The 11032-nt window shown below is 53.7% G+C and overlaps 1 protein-coding gene across 9 annotated transcripts in view; it reads left to right on the plus strand.

The window, feature by feature from the left end:
- The window catches only part of KMT2D (lysine methyltransferase 2D), a 40155-nt gene extending 29479 nt beyond the window's left edge, over positions 1-10676 (plus strand). For 6 of the 9 annotated variants that reach the window (XM_086713498.1, XM_086713501.1, XM_086713506.1 and 3 more), the window contains exons 42-56: positions 72-239; positions 396-555; positions 1190-1265; positions 1442-1617; positions 1715-1845; positions 2514-2646; positions 2722-2849; positions 3000-4140; positions 5007-5143; positions 5236-5366; positions 5829-5876; positions 7031-7316; positions 7556-7629; positions 7754-7862; positions 8025-10676. In XM_086713498.1, the coding sequence (XP_086569624.1) occupies positions 72-239; positions 396-555; positions 1190-1265; positions 1442-1617; positions 1715-1845; positions 2514-2646; positions 2722-2849; positions 3000-4140; positions 5007-5143; positions 5236-5366; positions 5829-5876; positions 7031-7316; positions 7556-7629; positions 7754-7862; positions 8025-8117 (2991 nt within the window). In that variant the 3' untranslated portion in view covers positions 8118-10676. The remainder of the gene's footprint in view (positions 1-71; positions 240-395; positions 556-1189; positions 1266-1441; positions 1618-1714; positions 1846-2513; positions 2647-2721; positions 2850-2999; positions 4141-5006; positions 5144-5235; positions 5367-5828; positions 5877-7030; positions 7317-7555; positions 7630-7753; positions 7863-8024) is intronic. The other 3 variants (XM_086713503.1, XM_086713505.1, XM_086713504.1) reach the window with 2 other exon arrangements.
- Positions 10677-11032: the final 356 nt, after the last annotated feature.

Raw genomic sequence — 11032 nt, forward strand, 5'->3', positions numbered from 1 at the left:
GGCCCCCAGCTGTGCAGTGGCAGAGATGTACACACTGTGGGTTTCCAACCTTGTCATCTTGCCCCTCTTAGGAGCTGTCCCTGCTGCCCTTAACGGAGCCTACCATCACCGCCAATTTTAGCCTCTTTGCTCCCTTCGGCAGTGGCTGCCCGGTCAATGGGCAATGCCAGCTGAGGGGGGCCTTTGGAAGTGGGGCGCTGTCCACGGGCCCTGACTACTATTCCCAGCTGCTTACCAAGGTCAGAAAAACGGCAATACCTCTTGGGGATGACGAGGTTCTTGGGGAGGTGGAGGTGGGAATGGAAGATGAGGAAATTGCTGATGTCGTGTGGGGCCAGGAGATTACATCAGTCTCCCTATGCCATCTTGCACACAACACCCCACCCCACCCCCAGAATAACCTGAGTAACCCGCCGACACCACCCTCGTCGCTGCCCCCCACCCCACCCCCATCGGTGCAGCAGAAGATGGTGAATGGCGTCACTCCATCTGAAGAGCTGGGGGAGCACCCCAAGGATGCTGCCTCTGCCCGGGATACTGAAGGGACACTGAGGGGTAAGTCAGGAGCAGAGTGGGCCTCTCCTTCTCTGGTAGGATTTAGTGCCGGGGGTCCAAGTTGGTTAGTATCCCCTCTCATACAGTTTGAGAGGAATGGTTGCATGTTGCCCTGTGCGCACATATTGACAGGATACCTGAGGTTAGGAAGGGCCTCTTCAGGGCTGATGAGTTGGAAGCAGGGAGTCCAGAGAACAGGCAACAGAGGAGGTAGATGGCAGGGAAAGGGGTAATGAGGCTTTTGTTGGTGAGGAACAATCCTGCTTGAGTGGTTATAGAACTACAGTGAAATCTGGATTTGAATTCAGGTTCCTGTATTAATTTAGTTGTGTTAGCACAGCTAAGTAACACGGTTGATTTGTGTGGGCGCCAATTTCCTCACTATAAAGAGGCGTGATATTATTCCTTTGCTGGAGTTGTTAAAAGATGATAAACAAAGCCCAGGGCCTGACATAGAGGAAAGGCTCAATAAATACAGTTCATCTGCCCCAGATTTGTAGGTCGGTGGGTAGGTAGACAGCAGTTCGTAATAACTAAGCTAGATCTTATACTAGTTAGGCCTGAAATATGGGGGAGAAAGCCGTGTCAGCTCTGGTCACCAGCCTGACTTTTCTTCTCCCTTTCTACTCTTCAGATACTTCAGAGGTGAAGAGTCTAGACCTGCTGGCTGCCTTGCCTACACCCCCTCACAATCAGACTGAGGATGTCAGGTGGGGGCAGCCAGAAATGGGGATGAGGAATGGGAGTACGGGACCGGGGCAGGTTGTTTCATCTTTCCTTTGGCCAATGGCAGATTTCAAATCCGGCTATGACATCGACTAATTTCTAGATTTGGGAGGGGGAGTCTGCAGGGCAGTACCAGCAAATGTCTACTTTTGGCCCACAGGATGGAGAGTGATGAGGACAGCGATTCTCCTGACAGCATTGTGCCGGCTTCGTCCCCTGAGAGCATCCTGGGGGAGGAGGCCCCTCGTTTCCCTCAGCTCGGCTCAGGCCGATGGGAGCAGGATGACCGGGCTCTCTCCCCTGTCATCCCCATCATTCCTCGGGCCAGTATCCCAGGTAGAGGCTGCTCTGGGTGTGGGCCAGGCAGGGCTGGGTTGTCCGAGCTGGGGGGAGAGAGGCAGCTAGAGCTTACACAGGTCCCTCTCTCATTCAGTCTTCCCAGATACCAAACCTTATGGGGCCCTGGACCTGGAGGCCCCTGGAAAGCTGCCTGCCACAACTTGGGAAAAGGGCAAAGGAAGTGAGGTGTCAGTCATGCTGACGGTCTCTGCTGCTGCAGCCAAGGTGTGTCCTGGGGGTACCTTGGAGACCAAGGGGATCCTGGTCAGAAGGCAGCCCATGGAGCTTGTGTGGATAAGTTCAGTCACTCAGAACTATGCACTAGGACCTGCTGTGTGTGAGTGCCTGGGCCGGAGGCTTCAGGATTAGGGTAAATAAAGCATGAGAGGTCCCTGCCCTCAGGAGGGCTCCCTGTCCAGTGGTAGACCCAAGTCAACAAATGAGGAGAGTTGCACATGACACGACAAATGCTGTAAGACAGCATGTCTTCAGTCACATTTGGTAGAACTCTTGTTATTTTATTGTTAATGTTGACGGGGTTTTGTGGTCAAAGAAAATTGGAAATCCCGGTTGAAACCACAAAACAAGTTTCTTTACTACAAGGTTCCTCAGATCCTTTAATTTGCTAATGTGTATCGTGAGTCTCCAGGTCGTGGATATAGCCTGTGTCATTCCTAAACTCGGTTGGCACTGGTCCCTTTTGGTGGAGCGCCCATTCATGTCCGTAGCAGTCTCGGAAAGGTGCTATGAAGGAAGCATGTGAGAAGGACAGGACTGACTGGCTGCTTGGGGAGTGGGCTTCTGGGTGTTGAAGGGTGTCCCCGTCAAACCGGTGACAGTGCTCACTCCGCACTGCCGACACAGCCCTCCCATCCCCTTCCCTGCCCTGGTAGAACCTGAATGGTGTGATGGTGGCGGTGGCAGAGCTGCTGAGCATGAAGATCCCCAACTCCTATGAGGTGCTGTTCCCAGAGAGCCCTGCCCGGGCAGGCATTGAACCTAAGAAGGGGGAAGCCGAGGGCCCTGGTGAGTGTGGCAGGAAAACTTGGGACCTGCGGGGAATGCTTCTGGTGGGAGGTTCTGATCCCTTCCTTCCTGCAGGAGGGAAAGAAAAGGGTCTGGGAGGCAAGAGCCCAGAAGCTGGCCCTGATTGGCTGAAACAGTTTGATGCAGTGTTGCCTGGCTATACCCTCAAGAGCCAGCTAGACATCTTGAGCCTCCTGAAACAGGTGGGTCTGGGAGAGAAAGGGAGGTGGGTGTCTGGCTAGAGCAAAGAAGGCAGAGGGCTTTGGGGAGAGTGGCATCCGGGTGAGAGGAGGGAGGGGGCTAGTTAAGTGAGGAGCTGGCACTAATGATACCGGGCACGTGCCCTCCCATAGGAGAGCCCCGCCCCAGAGCCACCCACCCAACACAGCTACACCTACAACGTCTCCAACCTGGATGTGCGACAGCTCTCAGCCCCGCCTCCTGAAGAACCCTCCCCGCCCCCATCCCCCTTGGCACCCTCTCCTGCCAGCCCCCCTGCTGAACCCCTGGCTGAACTCCCGGCTGAACCCTCAGCTGAGCCACCTGTCCCCTCGCCTCTGCCACTGGCCTCATCCCCTGAATCAGCCCGACCCAAGCCCCGAGCCCGGCCCCCTGAAGAAGGTGAAGATTCCCGGCCCCCTCGCCTCAAGAAGTGGAAGGGGGTGCGTTGGAAGCGGCTGCGGCTGCTGCTGACCATTCAGAAGGCCGGTGGACGGCAGGAGGATGAGCGGGAAGTGGCGGAGTTTATGGAACAGCTCGGCACAGCCCTGCGACCCGACAAGGTGCCTCGCGACATGCGGCGCTGCTGCTTCTGTCACGAGGAGGGTGATGGGGCCACTGATGGACCTGCCCGCCTGCTGAACCTGGACCTGGACCTGTGGGTGCACCTCAACTGCGCTCTGTGGTCCACGGAGGTATATGAGACCCAGGGCGGGGCACTGATGAACGTGGAGGTTGCCCTGCACCGAGGACTGCTCACCAAGTGCTCCCTGTGCCAGCGCACCGGTGCCACCAGCAGCTGCAATCGAATGCGTTGTCCCAACGTCTACCATTTTGCCTGTGCCATCCGCGCCAAGTGCATGTTCTTCAAGGACAAGACCATGCTGTGTCCAATGCATAAGATCAAGGGACCCTGTGAGCAGGAGCTGAGCTCTTTTGCTGTCTTCCGGCGGGTCTACATTGAGCGGGATGAGGTGAAGCAAATCGCCAGCATCATCCAGCGGGGAGAGCGGCTGCACATGTTCCGTGTAGGGGGCCTTGTGTTCCATGCCATTGGACAGCTGCTCCCTCACCAAATGGCCGACTTCCACAGTGCCACTGCCCTTTATCCTGTGGGCTATGAGGCCACACGCATCTACTGGAGCCTCCGCACCAACAACCGCCGCTGCTGCTACCGCTGCTCCATCGGCGAGAACAACGGAAGGCCCGAGTTCATAATCAAAGTCATCGAGCAGGGCCTGGAGGACCTGGTCTTCACCGACGCCTCCCCCCAGGGTGAGCACTGGGCCCTTGAAATGGTAATACGAAAATGGGAGAGATCCTCAGGGTCTTTGTGAGTGACCTTCCTCCCCTGACCTCGGGCAGGTAGAGGTCTTCTAGAGATCCCCAGAGAAAGTGTTTTAGCCTCTCTTGGTCACCTTAATTGCTCTTGTAATTGAAGATGTTTTGCTAGTCTACTTTGTGTATTCTAGCTTCTTTTCCTACCTGCAGTGGAACTAAAGAATATTCTGATTCTGAGACCGCATCATCTAGCTCACCCACCCTGTTCTTAACCACGTGTTCCTTATGGTTGCTTCGCCCTGGTCAAAATTCTGTTGATCTTAGTTTTAGCGTTAATGATAAAAATAAGTGAGCGTGTACCATGTGGCACAAACTAATGTAAGCGACTGATACAGGTGATTTTGTTTATGCCAACCCTATGATGTAAGTACTTTCATTTTTCATTTTGTAAGTACTTTCAGTTTATACATAAAGAAACAGAGCCTTAGAGAAATTTGAGTATTTGGCTTAAGGGCCTAAAGCCGGTGCTGGAACTTGAACCCAAGTCTTCCCAAGTCCAGAGCATGCCTATTGTTCTGGCTCTCGGTTAGTCACTGTGGCCTGTGCTGGGGCTTCTGGCCCTTGGGTCCATGTTTGTGTGTCATAGGGCTCTGTGATGCCCCTCCAGGGTAGGAAGCCTTCTGGCTTGTTGAGGGAGAGTGGGACTGGGAGGCCAGTGGAGGGTCCTGAAGAACGACACAGCCTCGTGACAGGGAGGTGTGCAGGCCGCAGGAAATGACCATAGCTCCAGATGGAGGTTAGGGCTGAGGTCAGTGAGCAGAAATCGCCTCTGAGGGCTGCTCTCTTTCTTTGCCTCTTAGCTGTGTGGAATCGCATCATTGAGCCTGTGGCTGCCATGAGAAAAGAGGCCGACATGCTGCGGCTCTTCCCTGAGTACCTGAAAGGCGAGGAGCTCTTTGGGCTGACGGTGCACGCCGTGCTGCGCATAGCTGAATCAGTAAGGAGGGGCTGGGGGCCAGGTGGGCACCGGGGACTCTGGTCCTGCCCCCAAAATGCTTAGGCTAAGGCAAGCACGGCCTGTGCCCACAGCTGCCTGGAGTGGAGAGCTGTCAAAACTATTTATTCCGCTATGGACGCCACCCCCTGATGGAGCTGCCACTCATGATCAATCCCACTGGTTGTGCCCGATCGGAGCCTAAAATCCTCACACACTACAAACGGTGAGCTTGTGTGTGGGGGGGCTGTGGGATGTGGGAGTGGGTGGTTGGTAGGAACCCTCCGGCCAATTAGGAGGGTTTGGGGGTTCACTCTAGGCCTCCTGATTAGAGGGTATGCAGGTATCACTTAGGGTATCCCTTTCCTCTTCCTCCACCCTGCTCAGGTATCCTAGGTTGACCTGGGGTCTGGGATAGTCTTATCTTGGGCACCCCGGGAATGGCTATTGGGGAGGTTCTGGGTAGACGGTGGTGAACTTTTATGGAATGTGTAAGGGGGCCAGTCACCTCCTTCCTCTTATTTTGCTTCTAGGGGGCCTGTGATTCTCCCAAACCTGAGACACCCTATAAGTGTTAGGGTCACCTTCCCTTCCCCAGGCTGAGTTGGTGTCAAAAATAATTAGAAATATAATGGAAAAATACTAAAACCTTACGTTTGTATAGCACTTTATACTTTTTTTTTCAAAGCGTTTTCACATCCATTATCTCATTTGATCCTCACAACAACCTTATGAGGTAGGTAGGGCAGGTGGTATGACCCCCATTTTACAGCTGAGAAAACTGAGGCCCAGAAAAGTTAAGTGACTAGACAAAGGTCACGCAGCTGGGACCAGAACCTTACCTCTTGACTTGCGGTTCACTGCTCTTTCTGTGTGCCACGGTAGCCTGACTTTGGTCCCTGGGTAGAGGGGAGGCAGAATCCACGTTAACAGGGTTTTCTTGGAGGCCTTTTGTTGCTCCTTGGGCTGTGGTAGAGCATCAGGCTCTACTACCCCAGTCATCCCTAGTCCTCGATGCAACAGTGGTTTTCAAACTTTGTATGTTTCAGAAAGTCCTGGAACACATAAACCGAGTAAGCCGAACCTGGCCCTCTTCGTGCATAACTCCCCCTTCCCCAAATTGGATTCATCCAGAAGCATTCTCTTTTCATCTAGGTTGTGTATTGGAATTCCAATGACATTTTGTTAAAGAAAAAAGAAAAACAGATTTTTGCTAAATAGAAAAGAATCAAAAACGTTTGAAAACCACTGCTCTGGGATGGGCAAGATTTTGGCTGGTGCCCTAGGGTGGTGAAGAGGCATCCTGCCAGGCAGCAGTCATTCCCCTGCACTGAGCCATCTGCACAGAGCCCAACCTTATGTCAGAGAAGGGGACAGTCTGAAGAAAGGAAAGGATACCACTTTTTGGCTGTGAATTCAGAGCCACTTTTAATTCAAATCCAGCCCGATGTGGTAGACACGGCCCCCATTTTCAGGGCTTCCAGTATGTTCAGGAGGTAGAACTCGGATGTTTGAGCAAATCATGAGCTTAAATTCCAGGCCTCAGCTGCTTGGGGAAGACCTCCCAGAGGAGCATGGCCTTGTGTAATGTTTGGCAAGAGGGGGGTTTAAGGTGGGGAGATGGGAGAGCGGGCTCAGTGTAGGGGAATTGGTGCCCCCCTCTCCCTCCACACCCCACCCCCCATCCTGGGCTCTCTGTCCCACTCAGGTGTCAGAAGGGTTCCCATAACTAGTGGCTACCTCACCAAAGCCAAGACCCACATGCCTCCGCTCCATTCCCAAGACAGCACATGCCCCTAACTGGCATGTTGTGCATCCCGGGGAGGAGGCAGGTGGTGTGTGTTTGGTCTGAGGGAGAGCTGTCTTGTCATGGCCTGTGTCACCTCCCAGGCCTCACACCCTGAACAGCACCAGCATGTCCAAGGCGTATCAGAGCACCTTCACAGGCGAGACCAACACCCCATACAGCAAGCAGTTTGTGCACTCCAAGTCATCACAGTACCGGCGTCTGCGCACTGAGTGGAAGAACAATGTGTATCTGGCTCGCTCCCGTATCCAGGGCCTGGGGCTCTATGCCGCCAAGGACCTAGAAAAGCACACGATGGTCATTGAGTATATTGGCACCATCATTCGCAACGAGGTGGCCAACCGGCGGGAGAAAATCTATGAGGAGCAGGTATGGACTGGCAGAGGGGCCATCTTGGTATATGGTCTGCACTCAGCGGAGGAGCAAGGGGCAGAATCGGGGTCAGGGGAGCAGGTGGAAAGCTGCGGGAGGAGGAGGTAAGTGATGGGAGAAAGGCAGAGTAAGAAATGAAGATAAGCCCACTGCCCGCGTCTGCTAACTGATCTCACCACCAGCACCGCTACCATTCTCTGATACTCTCCTCACTTGTACAACTTCTTCCTTTCCAGAATCGAGGCATCTACATGTTCCGAATAAACAATGAACATGTGATTGATGCTACGTTGACCGGAGGTCCTGCCAGGTGAGAGAGGAATGAGGAAGGAGGGATTTAGGGGTCCCTGGGTGACACTCAGGGTGGGCCAAAAAGGAACCAAAGCCATCCCAACTCAGTTGCCTGGCATCCCCGACTCTGGCCCGCTGCTTAGGTACATTAACCATTCCTGTGCCCCTAACTGTGTGGCGGAAGTTGTGACGTTTGACAAGGAGGATAAAATCATCATCATCTCCAGCCGGCGAATCCCCAAAGGAGAGGAGGTGAGAGGAAGTGTCGTGTGTGAGTGACAAAGAAGCTCCCTCTTCTCTGCCATTCCCTAGAGCCAAGCTCCAAGGCCACTGCCCTCAGATCAGATCTCTGCCCTCCCCTACTCCCTCTGGGGGGGCTGGCAGGCATTGATTTCTACCCTCTTCTCTTTCCAGCTGACCTATGACTATCAGTTTGACTTTGAGGACGATCAGCACAAGATCCCCTGCCACTGTGGAGCCTGGAATTGTCGAAAATGGATGAACTAAGAAGCTTAGAGGCTACCAGGCAGGGGAGTCCCCCCACCCCCAACCTCTTCCCTGAAAGGGATGAGGGGGAAGAGAGGTAGCAGCCAGAGCCAGGACCCAGGGCTGGGGCTGCCGGCTGACCGGAGCCCCTGGAGCAGGAGGCTGGGGCAGAGGGCCCTAGGCCAAGCCCACCCTGGGCACCAGGGGCAACCCTCTTCCCCGCCACCGGCCCCCAGGCTGGCATCTCTGCCCCCAGCTCCAGGAGGGGCCAGACAGAAGCAGCCATTGGGCATCTCAGGTTTGAGGGGGATATGGGCCGGGAACTACCCAGAAGCAACTGGGAGGCAGCAGGGAGGGGGGAGGAGGATGTGTGGCCGGGCCTCACAGCCCTGCTGCTCCCACCGACCTCTCCGGCCCAACTCAAGGCTGCAAAGAGACTTGACTAAGCTTGACAATCCCAAAGGCCGGGTCCCACACCTGGCCCTGCCTGCCGGGTCCTGCCCCCACCCTCACTCCCATCCCCTTCCCTCTCAATCTGTCTCTGTCTCCCTCTTCTCCTCTGTGTTTCTGTCTCTCTATGGGTTGTGTTTCCTTGTTTTCCACTCTGACAAATGCAACATGAACGGGAAAGAGGCGCCCAGCTGCCCAGGAGGGCGAGCCAGGCAAGCCGGGCAAGGAGACCCCGCACCCACACCTACCTCATTTAAGTGTTGGATTTTTTGCTGTTTTGAAATGTGAGACCCTCTCCAAGCCCCCTACTGCCCCGATCCTCTCTTCCACCTCACTGCCCTCTTCTGAGTGGGTGGAAGGGGGGTAGGAAGAGGAAGAAAAACAACAACAAAAAATCCATCTTTGTTTTTAATTATGGGCATGGGATGGTGGTTGAGGCTAATGATGATGAAGATTGGGGATAACTGGCCCCGAGTTGCTCTAGGACTTCCTTCTCCATCTAGACATGGGGGCAGGAGGGGGTGCTAAACCTAGGACCAGGATATCTCCCTCCTGTTTTCCCAACCCCATCATGAGCCCATTTGCCCTCCAGCCCCTGGATGGGGTGGGTGGGTGGTAGGGTGAGGGCTATCCCTGAGTGGCATGCCCATACCCAGTGAGGCAGGGTGTGGCCCGGAGCTCCCACTTTCCCTCAGTCACCAAACTGCTGCTGGTCTGGTGGGAAGGGGTGGTGATGTGGGGGTGGGGAGCTTAGTGTCAGCGCGGGGAGGGTGGGGGGTATTTATCTATTTATACATGGGATTGTACATAGTCTTGTGGGGAATGGGGGAGCCGGCTGGAGGTGAGAACCCTCCCCTCTCCCCCCACCCCCGGGGAGAGCAAATGTAAAACTACTAATTTTTGTGCTTTATATATTCTATATAAATATATCTATTTTCTTTTTACAAAACCAGTTTATAAATGGTAGGGGGGCGTGGGGCGGACACATGGAGCTCCCCTTGTGGGGGGGCCCCCTCCATAACCCAACCTACCGCCCTTTTCCTCACCCCCTCCTTCCCACCCCCTGGCTGTGACTGCTGTAAGGTGGGGGTATAGAGGCTGGGCAATTCTCACCCCCTTTGTATAGTCGGACTATGTTATAACGCACAAAAGAGAGCTGGCCCCAGGGGGAGCCAGAGGGTGATGGGTTCCCTGCCTCCCTTTCCTTCCCCTTTCTGCCCAAGCTTGTGCTGCAGTTGAACCTCTTCCTGGGGGGTAGGGGTAGGTTGGGGGTGGGTGAGGCCCCAGACCCGTCTCTAGTAGGGAGCGCGTGGGGATGAAGATGAAGCTTATATGCAGTTCTCTCCTAGGGGCTGTGGGCAAAGGACATTTTGTAATTAATATTTTCAAAAATCAAATGTCTGGAGTGTAGGGGTGGGCTTGGTGGTGGTGGATGGGCAGGCCTGCTGGAGGGGGAGCACGGTCGCTGTTGTGATTTTAGGTTTGTTTTGTTTTGTTTTTGAATTTGGGGGGTTGCGGATTGATGGGGGTAGGGAGAATTTTTTTTTTTAAGCTGCTTCCTCAACTGTTTCAAGCTGCAAATGTTTAAGAGAATAACATCCCCCCACCCCCACAGAAACCACTGTAATTAAATCAGACAGTGGGGAGACTGGGCTGCTGCCCCCAAAGCCATTGGATATTCCTTTTCCGAGAGCAAAAGGTCTAGGCTACAGGGAGGGGGAGATTGACTCCTGTGAGTCAGGCCCTGGTTGGGGCTTGGGCCCTGGGATTGGGAAAAGGGGATGGGGCAGACTTTGTAAGCATATGCTAGGTATCCGATAGTCCTGTAGAATTTAGTGAAGAAACCTTATACAGTTTTTAATTTTTATATAAACTAACTCAGACCCAAGCTACAAGGTTGGAATTTTGGTTGTTGGTTTTTTTTTTTTTTTTTAAAGTATCCCGCCTGTATAATTGCATCTGAATTCCCTTCCCGCCCGCCCCTCCTCCCCCCCCCCCCCCCCGTGTTTGTATTTTGGGTTGGTTTACACTTGCACATATTCAATTTTCAGTTTTTCCCTTTTACAGTCTTCTCCCCTCACCTCCAGGACCCTCCCCCTTTTTAAAAAATAAATCGCTGACAAGTGTGAATCCCGTGAAGACTTTATTTTGTGTTGTGTGTATCCTGTACAGCAAGGTTGGTCCTTCGTAACAACGGATGAAATGATTCCCTTTTTTAAAGCGCCCTCTCTCCCTCCACCCCCAGCGCCCTGTCCTTGGCATGTTTTGTATCAGCGATCATTCTGAACTGTACATAATTTATGTTGCAAGAGGCAAAGGGCAAGTTTTGGATTTTGCTTCTTCCAAGTTTGTTTTTAAACGACAAATAAAAAAAGAACATTTTAAATACAAGCGGCTCGGTCCAGTCACCCTCGCCGTCGGCGGATCCGTGAGGTCCGAGAGGACCCGGGGGAGGGCGGTTACTCAGGCCAGGCCACGCCGGAAGA

Source organism: Puma concolor, chromosome B4 (assembly GCF_028749965.1).
Source record: "Puma concolor isolate L17-30 chromosome B4, mPumCon1.1.hap2, whole genome shotgun sequence".
NCBI lineage: Eukaryota > Metazoa > Chordata > Mammalia > Carnivora > Felidae > Puma > Puma concolor.